The 23,797-nt window shown below is 51.8% G+C and overlaps 1 protein-coding gene across 7 annotated transcripts in view; it reads left to right on the top strand.

Annotated features, from left to right (window-relative positions):
- AGPAT4 (1-acylglycerol-3-phosphate O-acyltransferase 4) overlaps positions 1–23,797 on the top strand; it is a 120,629-nt gene that overhangs the window by 81,279 nt on the left and 15,553 nt on the right. For all 7 annotated transcript variants that reach the window (XM_025866441.2, XM_025866438.2, XM_073894190.1 and 4 more), the window contains 2 exons: positions 9,618–9,787; positions 23,417–23,578. In XM_025866441.2, the coding sequence (XP_025722226.1) occupies positions 9,626–9,787; positions 23,417–23,578 (324 nt within the window). In that variant the 5' untranslated portion in view covers positions 9,618–9,625. The remainder of the gene's footprint in view (positions 1–9,617; positions 9,788–23,416; positions 23,579–23,797) is intronic.

Below are 23,797 nucleotides of genomic sequence, written 5' to 3'. Positions count from 1 at the left end.
CGCCGAGCAGGGAGCCCGATGTGGGGCTCGATCCCAGGACCCTGGGATCATGACCTGAGCCGAAGGCAGACGCTTAATGACTGAGCCACCCGGGCGCCCCGTCCCACGAAATGATAGCAGCACAGGTATTACTGTGTGTGTGCTTCCGGGCGTCTCGCCTCAGCATCATCCATCCAATGGCCCGGGCACCGAAGTGAGAAAAGCTGGGATGCCTCCGGGGTGCGGACTGAAATGCAGCAAGTGCACTGGGCTCCCTGTCTGGTGTGGCCGGAAGGGAGCACTGAAAGCTGCGTGAGGCAGGAAGACACCTGCTGGGGCGCTAACTGGAAATGGTGCAGACAAAATAAAATCCAAGCAAGTGCCCAAATGAGTGGAGCACACTTAGCATCAGGAAGTTCGGGAGACCCAGGTCTGTGGCCTTGGATCTGAGATTTCACGGAAATGGGGACGTGTACTGATCCTGGAAGGCTGGATAAGAGGTGGTGAGAAGACAGAAGTGGGGGAGAAAGAGAAAGTGCGAAGCAGGAGGAACGGGCTCCAGCCACGTTTGCAGCTGGTTAGGGACACTATGAATGGGGCGTGGGGAGTAGGTGGCTGGCTGCACAGTGGGGCCTAGAGGTGGACAGACGGGGACCGGTGCCTCAATCTGGTCTCAGATCAGAAATGCCAGCGTCTGTGTCAGGCCCATAACATAAAAGATACATTCAGTTATTTAAGTCTATTCTCTTTTACAGCATGTCCCCGCTTGGTGCCCACAGCAAGACCCCCCCCCCCAGGGGCCGCAGCTGAGACCAGGCCTTCCTGTTTTCTCAGCTCCCCAGATTGTTCGGTTTCATATATTTATTCCAGTTCTTGCCTAGGGCTCAGAGAGTGCCGTGTGGGTGCTTGATGGATGGCCCCCAGGTGAGGGGTGAGGTACAGGTGCAAAGAGCACGTTGCCGGTCCCCTCCCAGGCCCCAGCGTGGTGTGGCCAGGGGAGCGGTGTGGCCCCTCCACCTTTGGTTCTGGACGGGGACAGTGGCACATCCTGCATTACAAACTTGAGAGCTTTGCTTTTGCATTTTGGGGGGGCTTCTGAGGATGAGAGCTTTAATTTTTCACCTAATTATTATCAGTTAAAAGTTAAAATTATAGGAACTATTAGAAGCCCATAATTATATATACTTAGTTTATAGATTACACATCATTATAGATGTAATTATGTCATTCTTAAAGTTAGATAAAGTTGATTATAAAACTACTATTTTCCTTTGTTGCGTCTCTCCCCTATGTCCAGATGTGGGAGATGCCGTATGGTTGACACATGCTTGAACAATGAACTCTGATCAACAGTCTGAATTTCAGGGTCTTTTCGGCAGAAACGTTGCCTGCCCTGTTTTCTTAAACTTCTCTTCAGCACCTCTACCAGAATGGGCGGCAGAGAAGAGAGAAAGGGGCAGTCTTGCCAAGCCGTGAGTGAGCAGAAAGTTCGGTGTAAGGTGTGCTGGGACAGGAGGGGACCTTAACGCCCCATTCTCCAGGCCGGGGAGAGGTCCTGGCTGTGGGTCTGCAGGATGGTGGGGTCCCCAGGGAGCGCGAGCATGACTGGGCTCCACACCAGGGTTGAGGCTGCTCAGCATCGGCCGTGTCCGGGGCGACTGAGGACAGGGTGGGTCTGGGGTTGCAGATGGAGGGCTGCCCGGAAGTGGACGCTCAGCCTGGTGTGTTGCTCATTTCCTCCATCTCTGGAAGGAGATGTTTTTCTCCATCTCTTCATTACGTCTTTGGTCCTACTGCTGTGGGGTCCCTGATAGGAGTGATATGCAGAAGACCAGCTCTGTGCCAGGCACGTGGTAAATGCTTTGAATACGTCGGCACATTTCACCTTTACCATGAGCCTTCTGCATCTTACAGATAAGGAACCAACCACCATCCGCCTGAGGCCAAGATACGATCCTTCCCCCGTGATCTTCCTCTTATCTGCCCCCCTCCCAGAATGCTCTCTCTCACCTCCCACCCCATATAATCACAGCTTTTCATGTCTGTGCAGCCTCGAGGGGCCCCCTCTCCCGTGTCCACTGCTCGCCCAGGATTCCACACCCCACACGCTCACGTCCCAGCTCCGGGAGTGGAGCCGGCTGCCTGGCCCCATGGGTTCCAGGTCCCCATCTGCAAAATGGGGACAGCGGCAGTGGCTCGCCAGGATGCCGAGAGCTAACTCAGTAAATGGCGCTCCTTACCATTTTTCTCCTCTTCCTCGTTCGTTACAAACAGGAAAGTAGGTACCTCCTGCTCCCTCCTCACTTTTCCTCTCATCCGTCTACTCCTCGTTTCCGACCTGTGACGAAGCTGAGCAGCACAATAGCAAACACAACAGAAGCCACTCTGTGCCCCAGACCGTGTGTCTCCACAGGCACCTGCTCTGGTCGCTCCGCGGGCCCCTGCGGTCCGGGCCGCAGACGGGGAGTTTGCCGCGCAAGTCACTGCTGGCGCCACACAGCCCTCCTCCATGGGCAGTTTGCGAAACAGGCCGGGGGGGGGGGGGGGGGGGGGGGGGGGGGGGGGGGGGGGGGGGGGGGTAGAACTGGGGCGTGGCTGAGCCGCGGGGAAGTGGCTCCTGGCCAGCTCCAGCCCCCGCGCGCACGGAGTCGCCACAGGAAAAATAAAGCCTGCAAAACTGGGCAATCTGCAAATGTTTAAACAGGACGAAAACATCCACACTGCTGCATCATAGCGTAGAAACCCTGCTCGTAAATCTTGTCCGTTAGGAGTCTCTGACAGCCCCCGAAGGCCCTGCTGGCTCCCTGGGCGGGTGACCGGGGGTCCCTTCCCTCCTGCCGGGAAGGAATGTGCAGGCCGAGGCTGCAGGGGGTGGCGGGAAGGGAATGTGGTAACTTAGGTGTCCGTCGGGGACGAGGTAGGAACTGGGATGGGGGAGGGAGGATGGGAAGGGAACGGTTTCGGTGAGAAGGCCGTGAAGCCCCAGCGACAAGAGGAAACCCGCTCCTCAGCCGACCCTTTTGAAACAGGCTTTCACCCTGAGCGGCATGCCTCCCGTTCTCCTGTGTCCCATGCATCTCCTCTAGTTTTGAACAAATACGGACCTTTCCATTTAGATTCCTTCTGAGGTCAAAGTAAAAATGGCTTGAGGGTTGGGGCAGCCCTGTCTGCGTTGATGGTGAGGTGGGAATGTTCTCGAGGACCGAGATAGACATGAGGAAGCCAGAACCTGGACAGACTGTGAAGTCCCCAAGTGTCTGCACCCACTGAACTTCGTGGGTGTCAGCCCCACTCAGCCAGCGAGGTGGGGAAGCTGAGAGGAGCTCAGGGCCCCGGGGTGGGGAGCTCCTGGCGGGGCCACCGCAGAGCCACCAGCAGCCCCAGGGGTGCAGAGCCCACTGTCCCCACAACGTCTGGGCCACCGCAGAGGCCAGAGGAGAGCGTGCCGAGTCCCTAACCTGAGGCAGTGCCCCTGGGTAGAAGGACTTCCGGGACAGAATGGAGAGGGCTCCTGGGGGAGAGGCAGCGAAGAAGAGGGAAGCCCCCCCCCCGCCCCGACCCCTTCTTAGGTCAGGGACCGAAGTTTGTTCGTTGGCACCAATAAAGGCTGAGTCTAACCTAGAGCCGCATATGCCCAATAAGCAAGCGTCAGGAGGAGCCGGGAGAGAGGTGACTCCAGGGTCTGAGGACACCAGGTGGGGATGGCTCGTGGTCTGTGCATGACCCCCTGCAGCCATCATCCCTCCCGTGTGGACCCAGTCACCACTCACTTTCTGGGAGAGCAGAAACAGGCTGGTCAAGGAGAACCATGAGGCGTCACTGGAAACCTCTAGTTAGTGAGGTGCTCCATGAGGACATCACTGAGGGACAATAGTGGCTTCTCTGTGTTCCAGAGTTTTCTGTCGTTCTTTGCCTCTTGCGTCACATGGCTGTGAGTTCCCCGTGGATGACTCAGTCTCAGGTGGCAGCAAACAATCACCACACACGGTAGGGCCAGGCCTGGGAACCTGGAGGTCTGCATGTTTTTTACCTGGTGGTGCCTGACCTTGGAGGAGTCGAATCCCAGCCACTTTCCCGAGTGGTCTTCCTGGGCAGGGGCCTCAGCTGTCCTGTGCCTTTGTGTCTTCCTACAGTCTGCGGCTCCCGGGCCCCGGACAGAACGCCTTCCCCGTGCTCAGGGACGCGTGGGGCCGGGCCCTGAGTGGCCGTGTCCACTGATAGACCCTGTGCTCGCTCACCCTACGGGCCAAGATACAACTGCTGCGTCACAGAGGTCTGAGCCGGGCCCGGGGAGGCCCCAGGAACGTTGCCCGCCCGGTTCCCTTCCTCCCAGCAGCCTCCCACTGAGAGCCCCCTCTCGATGGCACTGAGCTCCCCGCCCCCCCCCGCCCCGCTTCCGCTTCAGTTTTGAGTTGATGCGTTGTTTTCATTCCTAGCTGTACTGTTTTTCAATTACCTACTCCGTGACTGGCCCCAGCTCTTGTCAGCTCAAAGCTCCTATTGCTTTCTCCTGGTTGCTTCCCGAGGGTTGGTTTGGAAACACAAACAAGCTGGTGGATGCTGTGGGGGCAAAGACCTTATTTTGCTTCTCTTCTATCTGCGCTTTTAGCGTTTGTCCTTGACTCCCGGCGTTGTAATGCAAGCTGAGACGTCTGCAACCCACAACTGCTGACAAGAGATTTCGCCCCAAATACACAAGGGAAGGACCCCGCTTCCTCATGGGTGTCCTGGTGCCAGTCACCTGCCCATAGTTTCTGATCAGGTGCCCTTTGGCAACTTCCTAAGTTGCGTTGGAGGTTCCAAAGGGTGCAAGGAGTTGGGACTCGTGTTTTTCCTGGAGGGAGAGGGTCAGAGCACCCCCAGGTTCTGCTGTCACCCTGGGCGGATGGTGGGGGCAGGCAAGGCAGGCTGTTGAGGGAGCTGCTGGGAGACCCCTCAGAACCCTGTGCATGAGGACCGGCGGCTCCGTGCCTGCCCTGAGCCCGGGTGCCATGGTGTGGAGTGCGTCTCACTTGAATGACAGATGTCCCCGCTCACATGGGAGCACCCCCACGAGGCAGGTGCCCTTCAGCTGGGGAGATGGCGCTGCCCAGCAGTTGGCTGTGACACTGTGGAGGGAAAGACTGAGCCAAGCCCTGGCCCACAGCCCTGAGAGCAGCCACACCACAGGGTAAAGAAACCCTCAATTCGTGGCGGTCTCTGTAAGTCGTGTGTCGTTACTTATATAAGAACATCCAACTAAAACATGAGCCAGAAAGTCATTTGAATAAGGACAAAAGCTTTCTGAGTATCTCCCATGTTGGGTGTTGGGACAAGGGTAGCGGAGACACAAAGATGAGGCGACTCGGGGGCTGCCTGGAGGCCAATCACAAGGTCATTGCCATTACTCCTACTCCACGTGGGAATACTTGTTGAAAGACATGCGTGGCCCCAGCCTGCAAGGAGCTTAGTGTCAGTTCCAGGCAGTAGGACACAGACCCTCTCCCACGCTGTTGATTCAAGTGTTAGATTGGTAGGATCTTTTCGGAGGGCGATTTGGAAATAGCCGTAAAATTTTAAAATATGCATATGCTTCAACCCATAATTCCACTTTTGTGTATACCTATGCTGGAGAAATACTTTCACAAATATTTTTGTCTAAAACGTGCATTTTCAAGGATGTTTATTGCCCTGTGTATAATAATAAAAAAAACAAGGGGAAAATGCTAATCAATGGCAGAAAAGCCCACATAAATCACGGTGTAGCCACAGTGTGAACTGCCATGCAGCTCCTGTGTTAGCCTTTATGAAGCTGTCATTCTGGCTATTTTTGACCTAAAAAAATGACAATTTCATATATTGAACAGAAGTTTCTCTGCCTCTGTTTCTTGGTCTTTAAAACGGGGATAATAATAGTGCCTCCCAGTCTCAAGAGAGTTAATATGAGCATTTCACACAATACCACACGCAAAACCCTTGTAGCGGTCCCCAGCACATGGCCGGAGCCCAACCAATATTTGCTCAAATCACTATGAGTATGTGTCAACATGGAAAGATCCAGAATATACCATTTGGAGAAAAATCAATATTTTTACAAAGGTCGATAAAGTGTGAACCCATTTGTGGGTGGGAAGCACATGAGTGTGTGTGTGTGCGTCTTTGTGTAAATGCCTAGGAACAGGACTAGATGCCTTTCTTCGAAACTCTTCCTAATGGTTAACCCTGGACAAGGGAGTGGGCTGGGGGCCGGCAGGAGGATGTGCCTCCTCAGGGTTCCATGGGGGGGTGCGGGCAGAGCTGCTGGGAGTTCTGCATCCACCTGTGCAGAGAAGGGTCGCAGGGACTGGTCCTTATTCAACAACCATGGGGCTGGCCAGGCTGTCTCTGCAGCCGGGGGTGTGGTCTTGGTAGCTCCCTTCGGAGCTTGAAGTCCCAGGGAAGGCAGCCAGGAAGGCGTGATGGATGTAAGATGAGGAGATCAAGAGGTTGGAACCCCCAAGCCCCATCTGAAGCCCTACGAGGACAGACTGAATCCCACGTCAGTTCTCATTGCGTCTGGTGTTGATGGCGTGGGAGCCCTGCATCAGCCAGCAGACACACAGCCCTAGTGCAGGAGTCAGAGAAGCTGAAGGAGGGGGATGCGAAGGAGGGGGAGCAGTTGCAGGCCCCCTCGGCTGCTGCTGCCGCTTTGTGCTGAGGAGGTGAATCAGCAGATCAGCAGCAATGTGTGTGAGTTACGCTTCCCTTCCTCCTGCCGAACCACCCAGGGTTGTCCCTCTTGGCCCCCCATAACTGGATACAAACACACAAACCAGAGAGGGGTCTGGGAAATGTAGTCTGGTCTAGCCTAATTGACACATCACAAAGCCATCAAGGGGAGTTTCACCTTTTCCTCTATATACTTCTAGATTTCCAAATTCTTTTACAATATGACTCTATAAATGTATTTATTATGAATAAAAAAAGAAATTGAAAGCCTTTGTTGAAAAAAAAAAAAAAAAAGGAAAGAAAACTCTTGTTCCCAGTGAGATTTAGTGTTTAGTTATATGGCTAATAGTGTCCTGAGAACCTATTTCTTCGCTGTCAGCTGCCTGGCCTCAGCACCATCACCTCCTCCCTGGGCTACGGCACCCACCCCCTAACTGCTTCTGCCCGGCTCTTGGGTCTGTTCCCACTTCAGCCAGAGTGAGCTTTTCAAAATGCAAATTCGATGCTGCTATGTGCCTATTTAAAAACGCTCCAGTGGCTTCTCATTGCCTTCATTATGAAGCCATAAATCATCGCTCCCCACTCTAGTCCAGAAGTCGCTGTAACACTCTCGCTCTGTTCCTCTCGGTCTGGCTCGTCTGGCTCCCTCCCCTGACCCCGTCCCTCTTGCCTTTAGTGGCTGCAGAGCCTTGCATGCTATAAAATCACCGTGCACATCACAGTAATAAAAGGCTGGCCACTTACCGATTCTCTGCTATGTGCAACATTATGCTACCTGCCTTGACGACGTAATCTGATTTAACACCCTCAGTCTCGGGTGAAGTCTAAATACTTTTCCTATCCCTATTTTGCAGACAAGGACAGGGAGACTTAGGGGACATTGAGAAATGAGCGAGTGGTGAGTGGCACCCCCAGGATTGGAGCCTAGAGTATCTGACCCCCACAGGCATGAGCACGATATTCAGCAACCATCCATCCTGTGAACAAGTCTTTCCTTCCCTGTCACACTGCCTTGTGAGTGGAAAACTGTCTTCTCCCTGGGCAGTCGGCTCCAGGAGGGTAGGCATCCGAGCCACACCTCCAGTACCTCGCGTGGTGCTTGCACACAGTAGGTCACTGGTGTTTGTTGAAAGCATCAGTGTGCCGGCGCTGTGCCGGGTTCTGGACTAAGGCCAGCGTTAGAAGAATCAGACAATGCAGTCCTTGCGCCCAGGGCTTGTGCTCTGTCATCGGGGAGCTGATCTCATGCTGGATCACAAGCCGCTCTAAGTCCCGGGGAGGGTGCTGGGGAAAGTGTGCATCGGCCCCGCCTGTCCGCTGCTGGGGAGGAGGGGGGCCCGGAGAGGCATTCAGAGGGTATTTGCAGAATGACGGTGGAATGTGAGTCACAGGAATGGCCAGCCTTATCTGGTGGACTCCCATGTAGTTCTGCTTTTGGGGTTTATCTGTGCTCTGTGGCTGGTAATGGAGGAGATTGGTCCTGCCCATCCTGTCTCTTAGAAGAAATCAGTGCAGCAATATAAGCATCCTTCTACCCCGTGGTGACAAACCGTCCCTTTGTCTCGGCCCGTGGTGCTGCCTGCCCCCCCCCGCCCTCCCCACATTTACCTTCTCCTTCCCTGACTTGCCACGTGAGGTCCCACTGATGCCACCGTCTGTGGGACAACTGACTGGGGACTTGGCGCCTTCTCCGAGGAATAGGCAGGCACTTTTCCTTGTCAAGTAAGGGGAGGGTGTTTGTTTGTTTTTAATGATAATGCTGGATCCTGAGTGGCTGATTTGTTGGGACCTTCCCGTGTGCTCTGCGTGGAGCACCCTGCAGTGCGTCCTGTACTTGAATCCTCACAGAACCTGTGAAGCGACCCATTCTAAAGATTAGGACACCAAGGCGCCAAGAGGTTCACTTGTCCAAAATCCCACAGGGCTCACTGCTTAGAAACTAGCAATGCCTTCTAGAGAGTTCTAGTGCACCAGTTAGAAAGCATCAGTTTCCAACCTCAGGGAGAAAGGTTTTAAAACATAGGTTTGCCTGGAGTCAAGATTGCACCTGCTCGTCTGCGTGTGCGTGTGTGCGTGTGTGTGTAGGGGTGGGTGGCGAGTGAGTCCTCTGCTAAATGCATACCCCACTAATCGGCGATAAACAGGGCTACGACCTTGGCAAAGGCCTCACGCACCCACCCATCCACCTGCCAAACACCTTCAGCTTTCCAAATTCTCTTTAAACCTGCTATATAGATACAGTTTTTACACCAACATGCAACTCTTTTTCTGGACAATTTCTACCATATAGATAGGCGTTTCCTGAAGCAACCAGGTTGGGAATGGGGCACTGGGATTAAAGCCATCACTGAAGAATAAAGTGAAGTTGGACTTCTTTTTTTCACAAGCTCCTACAGAGTATTTTAAGTTTCACTTAGGCCCGCAGTATAATGGCTCTCAAGTAACCTCGCTTCCTCACACCCTGGGTCTTCATTATTTTGGGTGCATACAACCATCATGAATGAGAGAGAGAAATGAGGTATTTAGTGTTCTCTGATGGAGTTTATAAGTATCCTGATTAGTCACTTCCCAGGATCTTCAGAATTCTGGGCATGGTCTCGTGCCACCTCTCAGAGCGCTGTAAACACGGGGGCACGCGTTCTTGATGGATTCAGGCTTTCTGATTGACTTCTCCCCAAGGCACTTAATCAAGGAATGCAAGTCATTTGCCTTCTCAAAGCTTCCTCTCCTTCCCTGGACACTGTGGTGGAGTCTTTCTCATTTTCCTTCTGCTTCTAAACCATGTCAGGGATGGGGCGGGGCAGAAATGATCCAGAACTTGACCCCTAGAAGTTGCTTTCTGCCCCAGCCGGGAGGGGAGAGCCTTGCTCCGGCTCAGCCCAGCAGAACCGAGCCTTGGTCACCACGGATGCGTGAAATAAACGTCTGTCTGTTGTTACGGTTTGTTCCAGAGCTGGTGATGTTGCTGGAGTGGTGGTCGGGCACGGAGTGCGTCATCCACACAGACCCCCAGGCCTACCCCAAGTATGGAAAGGAAAATGCCATCGTGGTTCTGAACCACAAGTTTGAGATTGACTTTCTCTGTGGTTGGAGCCTGGCCGAACGCTTTGGGGTGTTAGGGGTAAGTCGGATTCATATTTCCCCCCTCGCACATTTCCCCGGTTCACCACTATGACTTGCCTTTTTGCTCTCAATCATGCAGGATAACAGAGGCGTTCACGGCTTCTACCGGATGAATTGTTCTTCACCAATTGCTTTTCATTCCTGCTTGGAATCAAGATGCACGTCTTCTAATGAGCACTAATGATATTGATTCAGCGATTATTATGTGCTAGATACGTTACACACAATTCGTTTATTGATTCCTTGCAGAGACATTTATGAATCGATGATATATGTCTTCCCTTTTTAAAAAAACTGAGTTATAGAGGGTTTAAATAACGTGCTCAAGGTCCCACAGCTAGGAAGTAAATTTGGATTTGGACTCGTGGTGTGAGGCCACTTGACGTCCTTCATCTCCATGCTCTCCTGCTCTCCTGGCTCACGGACAGTGCTCACCCCTGCCTTGTCATCTTTGTGGGCTTAAGAATGTGGAATCCCCAAGCTAGAGAGTTTCGGTGGCAGAATTCAGAATAACCATGAACTTCTTCTATATCCTCCAACTGGTTTGACTTCTTGCATGCCTTTGGGGCTGGGCTTTCTTAGCTGACTTTTGTCACCTTGAAAATGTCGAAGTGTGTCTCGGTCATGCCTGTATCACATAACCGAATTGAAGTTGTCTCGGTGCTGAGCTGTCGCGACAGGGGTTACAACATGTACTGGCCCGGGGGCGGGGAAGGGCTGCGACAGCTTGCGCCAGAACTTGGGGATCATGTTTGGCACCTGGGAGGCACCCCTGCAGACAGCCGGGGTATCTGCTCACATCACATTGTTCTTGGTGGACCAGGTGGACCAAATGACAGTGTTCAGAGTGGAGGAGATGGAAGACCGGGAGAGGAGCTGGGATGACAGAGTCCCCGGCGGGGCTCCGTGGGCCCAGTCCCTGGGGGGGTCTCAGAGTGGCCAGCAGCACTTGGGGGCCCCTTTGACTCGGCCTTTTTGGAAAGACCCTGGGTGAAGGAGGACTATATAGCGTGGGGCACATTTTGTATCTGCTTTTAAACATTTATACACCTTTAAATTGGGGGCAAAAGGAGAGAGAAGGAAATGTGCTTAGAACCACGTCCTGTTCGCATCTCTGGGACAAAGGATGCTCGTTATGATGCAGTTAAACTATCAAAAGGCAAGTGAGGTCGTTAGCCGTTTTTCAAGAGATAGAAACAGTGAGCTCCATCACTGTTGCTGCCTCGAGACTTCTAGAAAGCTGCGTTGCCTGTGGGTGAATCACTGAAAGGATTTCTAGGAAAGCAACAGGCCCTCCTGCCAACAGTGTCTTCTTTGTTTCCCTATTATTCTTCCAGTTCCAATATCTGTGTGCACATGTGCACTAAATGTATTTTCAGGAACAAGATGGAACATTCTAACATCTCCCTTTCTCCGTTTTAGAGACCCTGGGCAGAGATCTCAGGTACAGTTTTGTGGTGTTATTCTCTGCGAGAGGAGACAACCACCTAAAATGTCACCATCCCAACCCCATCGTGGATGTGGATGATCGTGACCAGGTCCCTCTCCTGTCTTGGGAGAAAGGGTACTTAGCGTCTTTGCTGCACGCTGACTGCTAGGACATCCATTCTCCTGCCTTAGAGCTAGACCTCCCGGCGTGCCCCCGTGCCCCCAGCCTTGGTTCTCCTCGTGTGCTGGAGGGATAGGGGGTGTTTCCCAGACTTCCCACGTGGCTTTGGGAGGGAGCCAGTCTCTGAATGTGAACGCACATCCAGGAGACAGTCCCAGGCCAGGAGAGGCTCCCAGGCCCTGTGGTACAGCAGGCGTGCTGGATCTGTGGTCACTGTCCCCTTCACGTTGTGCTCCTGGTAGCTTGATGACCACAAGCTCTTTCTAGGTGCCGTTCACTGCCTTTACACTCTTCCTAATTCTTATCGCATTGTTCTTATTGACACGCCATCAGTAAACTCCCAGAGCCTCCGTTTGGCTAAATCATTGGTTCCAGGATAGTAACTAGTAAGTCTGATTTCAGTGCTTTGCTCCTTAGCCCTGGGCGGCGTCTGGAGGAAAAGCTGCGGGGCCTGTGGGGCCGCAGAGCCTTTGCGTCAGAAAATGACCAGGGCCAACTGGGACAAGCCCCAGGCTTCCCATTCGCTCCTGGTTCGTGGTCTGCGTGGAGCTCATTCTGAGGAGTGAGAGCTGTCAGTGTCTTCAATGTGTCAGGGAGGGATCTGGCAGGAACTAACAGAGCAAAGGCAAAACAGAAGCTCACAGAGGCACGCAGCCGTGCGGAACCAGACACAAACGGAAAGAGTGCGCATTTGTGATGTGCTCCCAGCAAAAGTAACATGGAGAGGGTCCCAGGTCAGGAGAGAGTCCCAGGCCAGGAGAGGGTCCCAGACAAGGGACAGTCCCAGGCCAGGAGAGGGTTCCAGGCCAGGAGAATGTCTTAGGTCAGCAGAGGGTCCCGGGCCAGGAGAGGCTCCCAGGCCAGGAGGGGGTTCCAGGCCAGGAGAATGTCTTAGGTCAGCAGAGGGTCCCGGGCCAGGAGAGGCTCCCAGGCCAGGAGAGGGTCCCGGGCCAGGAGAGGTTCCCACGGCAGGAGAGGGCGGGCAGCCCTCCAGAGATGAAGACGCTTTCATGGAGCAGGAATGCTACGTCTATGTCATTTAGGGTTTCAGGTCAGAGACTTTGGAGTCCTTGATGGGTTCACAGTGAGCACAGCGCTAAGACTGCTGATGGCCGAAGGTTACTGACAGGACAGCCGTCCGGCCGACAGCACAGAGACGTTTCACTTCCAGCTCTGATCCGTAAATGAACGCCATGGTCACCCGATTGCCTTTCTTACTATAGAAAACCGAGCAGCCAGGGTTGCCGGTGAAGGGCTGTGAGCTGTTCTAGAAGTTTGGAGGTTTAGGCCTCTGGTTTTCCGGATTCTTGCTTATGTGCCTCCTGGAGCCCCGGAGTCCCCACCAGGACAGGAGGGAGGGTCCAGACAGGGACGGGAGGTGGCCACCTTCCCCTTTCCGCCGAGCGCCGCGCACCAGCCCGTGCCGTGGCCGCACATTCTAAAGGACGCCTCATGCTGGCCAAGAGCGGCTGCCAGGAGGGGACGAGGGAGACGCCGGTGAGCTTGGTCGAGGTCGGGGGCTGGGCCGACTCGGAGGGAAGCTGCCAGATTCTCTCCCCAGAGGAATGGCCTGTCCCCGAAGCAGGGAACAGTTCCCATCCCCGCTCGCTGCTCCAGAGGCTGAGGTCCAGCCGGAGGCCAGCGTGCCAGGTGAGCGGCTCGGCCCCCTTCCCAGGTGGTGCGTTTCTTCCCGCCACTCTTAGGAGGACACAAAGCAGCAGCTTTGTTATATTAATGGCTCAGCAGTACCTTTGGTCTTAAATCACCTTCAAAGAAAAGGCACCTGATTGATCTCTTTTAAAAAAATAACGCATGACGCCGAGATCCTTCTGGTGTCTGGGGAGCTTGTTTCTTAGAGGAGAAGGGTCAGGGAGAAGGTCCCTGACGGGGCAGTTTGCGCCCACACAGGTAACAGCCTGAGAGGAAGTGAGTTGAAACTGAAGCAAGTGAAATTGGCCGAAATTCTTAAGAATGGGGTAATTAAATGTGAAATTGGTTTTGGGGGAAACGTGATGGGATTTTCTTAAAAAGGAGAAAAAGGCCTTAACCTTTTACAGACATCTGAGGTCATTTCAGGGGCCCTGGTTCCCAGGGCGCCAAAGGCTCTGGTTATGACCTTCAAGGAACACACCGACTCTTTCCTCCCTGGGGAGGGGCACGGCCTGTGGACAGTTGAGAGCGCGTGTTTCTAAAGTGCCCCACAAACTGTGGTGTGCAATGCAGAGGCTCAGGGCTTCCGAAGCTTCCGGTACCTGTTTACCTATCTTTCTGTCCAAGTAAAATACCTACGCATCACTCCACAGTGGCCCCGTCAGGTTACGGCAGGCTACCCACGATCACGTTTGTCGCGTCTTCCAGCAACACCAGGCCCCTGTTAAGCGCTCCGTACACAGTAGCCGGTAGGGTCAATGTTTGCCTGCTGGGTGGGTGTGGCCTGGAGGTTGACCTGGAGGCCTCCTGGGGTATTTCTCTTCAGATCGGCTCTGTCCTGTGGCTTGTCCCACTGTTGGTTATATCTGTGGTGGTGTGACAAGCCACAGAACAGAGCCGCTTAAGCCAACAACAGGTCTTACCTCGGTTTGTGTGGTCCGGGATCCAGGCACGGCTCAGCTGGGGGTCCTGCCGAGGGTCCTTCCTGAGGTTGCCCTCGAGGTAAGAGAGCAAGGACATAGGGCTGGCCGTGCTCACTTGGGGCGACAGCCAACTTATTTAACCACAGACCAGTCAGCCCTTCGGCACCATCCTGGGGGGCCTGTCATTCCCAGTGTCCCCCCTTTGTTAGCTGGGGAGGGCCCGGAGGGTTGGGGTCACTGTGGTAGAGGTGGAATATTGGTGTTTGAGGCAGCTCTGTTTACCAAATTGGGGGAGGAATTTCAATAGTTTCACAACTGGTGGAACATTTTCGTGCTTACAAGCACATGGACTGTTGGCCCCCGGGGACACAGGAAACTTCTAGAAGGTGGTAACATTGGAACGAGGCCTCAAGAGCATGATTTTAGGAACAGTGGGAGACTGAGGTGAAGGGATGATTATCAGGCACTGGACAGAGGTGAGGAGGTGCCTCAAGGGAGAGACAGTGGGGGACGTGCCCCTCCGTGAGCAAGCGGGTGGGTGCCATGCTCCTGGGCCGCACTGACAGGCTCCTCCCCGTTTGGGCCTGGCCAAGGTGCACACTCACTTCGCCATCCCGCTCACTCCACCATCCCGCTCACTTCACTGGCCCCCAACTCAAGGTCACCGTGGGCTGATTTCAGACTTACCGCGGGGTGTGGGCTGCCGCTGTTTTGCTGAACTCTCCTGGGCTCTCAGTAAAACGAACCGCAGATGCCATAAACCCCCAGAAAAGCACCCAGGAGCTAAAACTAGAACAGAACACCCGCTGGTGTTCTGATTTAATTTTGCCAAGACGCTTCTGGTCCTTAACGTTAAATACGGTTCTTTCTGTGAAAGGTGACGCATGTCTGAAAACCAGCATTTCTTCAAGTTTCATTGTGAAAGGATCATTTTCTCTCTAAAGGTTTTCTGCAGGAAAAATGTCAGTGCAGAGTTGTTTAGAAAGTCTACACGAATGTGATTTCCTATAAACCTCCCTCAGTTATAACATCCCCCCAAATGGTGGGTTTCCTCTGTCTTGTTTTTGAACATGTAAAACTTAGCAGCAAAGCGGATGGTCGGAAGGGTGAATCTATGCGTTCTGGGTCAGATATCAAGAGCAATTCTTTCTTTTCCCTTCTACTTACTCCAGAACAATTCTCTCCTAAGGGTGGCAGGAGAGAGAGAGATGTGCAGGCCAAAAAAAAAAAAAAAAACCGATGTCTTAAGAGTCCCACAGATGCGGACTTGAACTCTGGCTCCTGCATTTGTGTGACCTTGGGAAGGTTATCTGACTTTTCTGAACCTCAGTTAATAATTCCCATTTCATGATGTTGTAAGGGCTTAGTAAATATATAGGGCTTACTGAATATATGTGCTTGTTTAATGAATATAAGAAAATACCTAGTTCAAGTGCCTTACACAAAGTAGGCATGCAATAATGCTTAGTTTCCTTGACCCTAATTAGTTCCCCTGCACTGAGTGTTTTCTTATTATGAAAAATAGGATAAGGTATGGAAGACAAGAGAGAGCAAATGTTTTACTAAGTGGGATTTAAGCGGAGCTAGATCCCCATGCGACTGACATCCCCCATCATTTTCATGCAATGCAAAGTGTGCTTGTATTCGCGCTATCGAGGTTTCTTCATACACGTTTGTCAAGTTCCCATTGGCCACAGAGAGATGAGTTTTTAGATGTGGAGAACTGCTTTTCTTTTTTTAAAGATTTTATTTATTTATTCGAGAGAGAGAGAGAGAGAGAGAGAACGAGCATGGACGGGGAGTGGCGGCAGAGGCAGAGGGAGAAGCAGACTCCCCGCTGAGCAGGGAGCCTGACATGGGGCTCGATCCCAGGACTCCAGGGTCACGCCCTGAGCCCAAGGCAGACACTTCACCAGCTGAGCCACCCAGGCGTCCCTAGATGTGGAGAAGTGTCTTATGTTTTCTTTTCCATCAGATATACCTGCAGCTCTGGTTCATCATCTCCATTAGGTGGGTTTGCATCACCCTCAATGCCAGCACCATATGGGTGTGTGGGAAACATGTTCGCCCACCCCACCCTCAATGGCTTAATCAACGTCATCCATATTGTACTCCGGCACCACCCACTGCACCAAGAGTTGGCGGGGAGGGGACACCACTGTGGGCCTCCCAAGTATTCACCCGCTGGGCCAGGCCTGCTGGGACCCGCTATTACCCAGGTAAGGAAGCCGAGAGAATGGGGAGGAGGTGAGGTCCCTTACAACTCAGGCAGCCAGGTGCAGCACCGGCCAAGCAAAGAGATCAGTAGCTCAACGGAAGGAGAGATGCACCTTGAGTTCATAACTGAATACGTCCCTGGAAATGTTAGTGTACAGTTTGTTTTGAAAAGTGTAGTGCTGAGTTAGACACACCAAGGCCTTTTTAATCTTTTTAAAAATTTTGTTTATTATTTGCGAGAGGGAGAGAGTGCAAGAAGGAGCAGAGGGAAAGGGACAAGCGGACTCCCGCCCACCGTGGGGCTCCACCCCGGGGCGCCGAGCTCAATCACCACCGGAGCCGACATCAAGTCGGATGCTTACCCACTGAGCCACCCCGTGCCCTGGTCTTCTTTTTCATTAAGCAGGATCCTCTGGCAATGTCTTTTAACAAGCCAGGGCTGGATTACACCAACAGATCGCAAATCCGGACTTGCTTAAAGCGGCAATACATCGGGCTTCCTCCCTCCTCTTCACACAAGCCTCAGCAGACCTTCAGAGTTGCGGGTTTTGGTCAGGGGAGGGACAGAGACTTGGGTGGGGGGAAGAGGCTATCGAGAGTCCGGGAGCTGGGAGCGCTCTACTCCACCTGGATAAATGATACACATTTATTTGCAGTCGAAGAGAGATGAAGTCTCAGAGAGTGCTTTTGTTTCATGTTTGTTTCATGCGTTTCCCCAGTGGCTGCGACTAATTGTGGCACAGTGTTCATTTTGTTTTCCGACTCTCTTGGGATTTTTCTGGTAGTGTAAGGCCCCAGCATTTTCTTTTTTATCATTAGAGAAGGGACACAGACAGCAAGAGAAAGGATGTGTATACGCAGATTTAGGCCACATAGATGTTACTCTCACTGGCAGTCTCACCTTTTGACATGTGCGCATGCGCCTGACGCGATTTTTTTTTTTTTTTTTTTTTTTTGAGCTCCAGTCTTATCTCCTGCCTTTTACTGTGGTAAGGGACTTACATTTCAGAGACACATTGCAGCCCCATCTTGTCCAGGCTTGTACCCCACCTCGTTTGCCAGAGAGCATGTCAGTTCAACAACTTACAGAGTTCAGTGGCCGAAGTAACACAGACATTGGTAGCTTTCTGTTTCTCTCTTCCCACTAGACTGTGTATCTCGAGGCCACGGATAATCACCTTCCCTTTGGTGTTCCCACCTGGCCCAGTGCCTGGCACAAAGGAGGTATTTAACAGGGGCGCCTGGGTGGCTCAGTCGTTAAGCGTCTGCCTTCGGCTCAGGTCGTGATCCCAGGGTCCTGGGATCGAGCCCCGCATCGGGCTCCCTGCTCGGCGGGAAGCCTGCTTCCCCCCTCCCACTCCCCCTGCTTGCGTTCCCTCTCTCGCTGTGTCTCTCTCTGTCAAATAAATAAATAAAATCTTTAAAAAAATACATAAAAAGGAGGTATTTAACAAACTCTTGCTGCATGGACAGAACAGTCTTGCCGTTAAAGTTCACAATATCACACATCAATAACAGAGGCTGAGCTGTTGGCTGACTTGCTAGTCCTCTACAGTGATGGGGCTTAGCTCATAGACGAGAAAAAATTTCAGAGGGTTAAAGTGTGGATGTTTTAGTTTGCTTTCAGAGTTCCACTTAAGAGATCCCATTCAGGTATTTTATATTTAGTAGAAATAAATGACCTTGGGTGAATCCAAATGACTAACTGTGACCGTACTGGTAAACCTTGAGGAATGGCCATGTGTTTGGAGGCCAGAAAGATATTCGTGCAAGCAGCATGTTGACAAGGGGCCAACCTACTGACCAATGTTAGAACCCAATTGTGTTTTCTGTCAGCGCCTATGGAGTGGTCAGAGGAGGTGGGGGAATCACCGAAAGGTGGCTGAACAGGATGCCCTCCCCGTTCCAACCGTCCTACAAACCCAGCCTCAACACTAAACATTTTCATTTGATCAGCCGGCAGGTGGCCATGTTGGAGAAAAACCTTAACTAGAAAGTCCTGATTCTGTTCATTTTTCATCACAAAGGCCAAGTGAGGGGAGAGCCACATAATCTCAAGGTTGCAATGTACTGGATCTCAGCGCATCTTCAAAGCAGTTCTTTTAGCACTATTAGTACATGTGGTCTCTGCACAGGGGTTGACCAGTTGGTTGGAGGTGCTGAAGGGGTTCATGGGGTGTTGGAGGGTTCATGGGGTTGGCTGTTTCCCTGAGCAACTGCGTGGTCCCAACTATGGTTATGGGCTGCTCAGTTAGATTGATCAGGTAACTGTGGTAAGACAGCTCTCTCCCTCGCTCTCTTACACACACACACACACACCCCCTTTCTCTCTCATACACACACCCTCTACACATACACACCTTCTCTCGCCACACACAGTCTCCATACACTCTCTCCACACACACCCTTTCTCTCACACAAACACTCTCACATACACACTCTCAAACCTGTCTACACACACAGTCTCACACATACACACTCACTCTCACAGTCTCTCACACAAACTCTCTCCACACACACAGTCTCTTTCATGCACAGACACCCTCTCACATACACACTCACCCTCTTTCACACTCACAGTCTCTCTTTTTACACACATATGGTCTCTCTCCCACACACTCTCTCTCACATACTCATTCTCTCACACACAGTCTATCACACACACTCCCTCTCACACACACACTCATACACACTCAATCACACACTTTCTACACATAAAATTCTCTCATAGACACTTTCTCACACAATCACACACACGTACACACTCTCCACAGATACTAGCTCTCACACACACATACCTGACACACACATACCTGACACACACACACACACACACACACTCAAAAGTTTTATAAACTTTTAACTGTAGAATGTGATACCATGTCAGCAACTCCCAACAACTACCAGCAATGGCCAGGTCCTTGCAGTTGTGGATTCCTCATAGGAAGTTGCATTTCCTATGAACATTTTTTATTTTCCAGACATGCCAATGTCTAGATGGGCCTGTAGTCAGTCTAAATCATCAGTAAATCCTCTCAGATCTACCCTCAAAATAAATCCAGAATAAATGAAATTGATAACTGTTTTTATACATTCTTTCCTGAAGACATTACCATCCACATATAGAAACCCTTACTTGGCCTGGAAGGGTCATGATATTGATGGCAGATTGAGTTTCCTGGAGGACTGTAAGCATATTTGAGTAGTAAGTTTCTAGTCTGTTGGTCTTAAGTGAGTGAACTCCTGTAAATCTCTCAGCACACTGCCTGTCAGGCAGTGCTGGAATACCTGCAAACCTTTGTTATCACCATATGCTAAAGCATGGTTTAGGAAATGGGCTGAATTGAAAGGGACATTTAGCCCCTGTGCTTACTCTGTGGTAGTAATAATAGCTATACATTATTGAACACCTGTCGTCAGGTTCCCAACTCCACACTTTTGTGTATGTTCCCATATGTTATTAAATCTTTACAGCAACACTTTGAGGTAAGTATTCCTTTCCTCATAGTACAGCTGGGAAAATTGAGGCTCGGGAAGGTTAAGTCTCTAGACCAAAGTCACACAGCTGGGCCGTGGTAGTGCCTGATCAAAACCAGGACTGATTTCAAAGCTTTCCAAATCCTGTTATCCTTGCTGAGGAAAAGATATCAAGTAAAGTATCTTTTATTTGAAAGGCAAAAGTTTCTGCCTTAATATTTTAAAACATTTCTTATATCAAATAAACATAGTCAACATCAAGGTCTAGGCCTAATGATAACATCCAGAACTTTAAAGTTGAAAGATGTATTAATTCAACATAAAAACAGAAATATCTCCTCTGTTCCTTTTGATCATCACCATCAAATAGGCTGTTTTGATCCAGTCTTACTCATGTTCCAGAAGCAAATGGTTGAAATGTGCTGATGTCAACTACTTCTTAAAAGGGGCATTGTTAGAGGAACGCTGCAAAATATTTTGTTGATAAAAAACGGGAAAATCTAATAAAATTAAAAAAAAATCGCTTCTTATTTGACCACTCACCCAGAGCTGCTTTTTCCTGTTTTTCTTTCTTCATGTAGTCATAATCAGACTCTAGACTCAGCTTTGATTCCAGACCTTTTAAAAATTTAGTTTTATATAATAAGCATTTCCCCAGCTATTAAATATTTGTAGGAAACAAATTTTAGTGGCTCTAAATCAAAGGTTGACAAACTTTGTCACTGGCAGGATAGGGAATATTTTCGGCTTTGTGGGCCATATTGCTTCGGTCACAACTATTCAGCTCAGCTGTTGCAGCGTAAAAACCATCGGCAGTGTGTACCCGAAAGAGAGTGGCTGTGTTCCAATAAAACTTTATTTATAAAAACAGGTGGTGGAGCTGCTTTGGCTCACAGGCTACAGTAACTGCTCTGTAGTATCACATTGTGTACTGCATGCACGGTCTGTCGTATGTACTCTAATTCATTGAGCTCTTCTCCTGAGGGGCATTTAGATGATTTGCAGCGCTCCGTCCAACACAGTAAGACAGCGATGGACATGTAGGCTCTTGAGCTCCTCTCTTTGGTCTACACATAGACCCCACATCACTGTCAAAGTTCCATTTCCTCTTAGCATTAGGTTATCAAAAGCCAACCACTAAGACCCATTTGGGTCTGGTGGGATGGTTCCATTAATAGGAAATACCCATGAGAGTACTTTCCCCACCAGACAGCTGGGATTGACCGCATGGGGCCACTCACCTTCCTAGACCCAGTGGCTGCTACCTTACAGTTTATGATTCCCTTCTTGGTTATAGAACAGAACATCTTTTAGAATCCCTTCATGTTGCCGCAAAGTATTTTTGGAATGAGTTCAGGAATATGTAATTTTTATACATAGTCCTAACCTACTGAGAAGGTAAATTGAGATCATTGGTGAGGATTTTCTATCTTGTTTTCATCTCACAAGCCGTGAGTAAGGAGTTAACTGAGGCTCAGAAGCAGAGAGCATGAGGACACCCCTGCTGACAAGAGGAGGGGGTTGAGGGAAGGCCGAAGGGGCCTCCTGCACGACCTGAAACCTGGCCATGGACACACGCTGATAGGCTTTTCAATGGCTCCTATGGGCAGAGTGGTGATGCCCCAGGCAGTTTGGTTTTGTGTTCTGAGTGACAGGCACTTCCTTCTCACTTAGCACAAGAAAGCACCAGTCAGAATAATTAGTTCATGCTTTGAGGATTTAAAGTAACGCCATGTTGAAAAGCAAAAAGTTTTCTAGGAGTGAAGTGATTGAGGCTCTGTCACAGGCCTTCGTCAGCTCAAGATGGACAGAAACCCTGACCCCGGGGCTTGGGCCATGAAGACATTCTGTTCCTCAGATGATAGTGTAGCCAGATACCTCCCGGGTTGGCGCGGTGGCTCCAGTGGCCTCAGCATTTCTAGCCTGTTGTCTCAGGGTGATGTCAAAGCCGTGACACACTCAGCAACCATGTTCATGGCAGAAAAAAATGGCCGGGCCTCCTGGCCGTCTCTCTTTTTGTCGTGGAGCAAAATCTTCCCAGAAGCCCCAGAACCCGTGCACCCTAGCAGACCCCTGAGCCATCTCAGCAGAACTGGGTCAGAGGCCCACACTAGGCTAAGGGGCCCGGGGGACCCCAGGCTGGGTTGACGTCGCTCACGGTTACCCCCCAGAGCCCGAGCATGATGCCTTTGGAATGGAACACAGGCTGCAAGAGAAAGAGGAGGGGACAGTGGCTGTTGGGTAGGCGGCCCTCCATGTCTGGCCCCATGCCTTGGTAGGCGTGAACGTTTCTCATGGACCGTGCCCCGCGGCAGGCCACCTGGCCGAAAGTCTCCGCTTCCCCAGCTGTCAGCTCCGTGATTCTGGGCAAGTTACTTAACATCTCCGAGCGTCAGTTTGATTATCTATAAAATGGGGGTATCTAGTCCTTTTGATTTCAAATGGAATAGAATTTATATACGTGCATCGCCTGTGCCTGGCACGCAGGAAGCCCTCCCCCCAGGTACGGCGAGGTCTCGAACCCACGGGGACTGGCCTCCAGGTCCTCTGGGGTCAGGCCCCGGATTTGATGGCTTGGTTCTCTTCGAGAGAGAATTTGCTGGGTCTGTGGGAATAACAGAAACAAAACCCATCAAAACACGGAGACACTAAACCTGAAAGGTGTCTTTGCTTTGTCTTTCCCAGCGCGGCGGAAGATGTTTATTGTTGGGGTTTTTTAACATAAAGGGAGCAAGCGGTCATTCATGCCTTTCTCCATTCCGCGCAGTCGTGCAGGTGGCTAGGGGTGCGGCCCGCCGCTCTTCACCGAGCTGCAGCTGCGTTGTTGCTGCGGACACGACAGGCCTCCTAGGTTCAGGGCCTAACTTAGACAGTTGTCGCCAAGAGCATCAGCTAAGCTTGCCTGACTGTCCAGATCACTGCCCCTGTCACCTGCACCGTCGACCAATGACAGCCATCTCAGAGAGTATCTTGGCCAATTCCAAAATTCAGGGTGAAAAATATAAGAGCCCAACCCACTAGATGAAAAGCAGTTTTTGGGTCTCTCCTGCCCCCCCGGCCTCCCCAGTGCCCCGGATCCCTGGTCTTCTCCAGGCCGGCGCAGGCCGTGGAGCCTGGCCCAGCTGGGTAGGGGCCAATGCCGAGCAGCCCCAGGGGCCAGCCTGTTGGTGGGCCAAGTCCCTGCATCTTGCGCCAGCCTCGGGCAGTCTCAGGCGGGCGTCCAGCCCCACTGCCAGCCTGAGAGGTGAGCCAGGGAGGGGATGGGTGAACAGCCCCAACATGATCTGGTGGCCCGAGCTCAACTCCAGGCTCCCCCGCTGTGCAGCCCTGTGACCCAGGGAACCCTCCAGACCCCATTTTCTAGTCTGTGAAAGGAGAATAATGTCTGCCTGCTGGCAGAACTACGTTTGACCGAGGACTGAGTGAGATCTACAGAAAGAGTTTGGTGTTATAACTGCCTGACCAGCTTGGAAAATGACCTGAGCATCCCTGAGACCCTTAAACGTCCCTCATTGTTCTGGACGCCGCCCAGATGCCTGCCCACCCCCACGAAGAACCCCTCCCCGCCCCCCCACCACGCAGAGGTAGCACAACCCTGGCCTCTGGCTGACCGGTGCGGAGGCTCCAGGGTCAGTGGCTTCTTGCTTCCTGGTGCTCTGGAACCATCCCCTTAGGCCTTTGGAGAGAATTTCCGCTCCTCTTTTTCTAGTAACATCTCTGTAAGTGACCCTGGCCCCCATCTCTGTTTCAGGGCTCCAAAGTCCTGGCCAAGAAGGAGCTGGCCTATGTCCCGATCATTGGCTGGATGTGGTACTTCACAGAGATGGTCTTCTGCACACGCAAGTGGGAACAAGACCGCAAGACTGTCTCAAAGAGCTTACTGCGCCTCCGGGATTACCCCGAGAAGTATTTTGTACGTCAGACCCCGAGCAGCCACGCCCCCAGCCCCAAAGCACTCCCACATGAGCAGCCTGACATGCCTCACGCCTGTCCTGCCAACCTGCCCGGCTGGCCGGCCCCACTGTCACACGCCACCCGGTCCTCCTGTTTGAACTAACGGGTGCAGAAATAAATCCTCAAGAGCACTCTTGTCACACACACACCAGGATGCTCTCGTCACACACACACTCAG

This window comes from Callorhinus ursinus, unplaced genomic scaffold (genome assembly GCF_003265705.2).
Source record: "Callorhinus ursinus isolate GAN/ISIS: 27379988/994484 unplaced genomic scaffold, GSC_fseal_2.0 scaffold6, whole genome shotgun sequence".
Taxonomy (NCBI): domain Eukaryota; kingdom Metazoa; phylum Chordata; class Mammalia; order Carnivora; family Otariidae; genus Callorhinus; species Callorhinus ursinus.
This window is presented reverse-complemented; position numbering and strand designations above follow the sequence as displayed.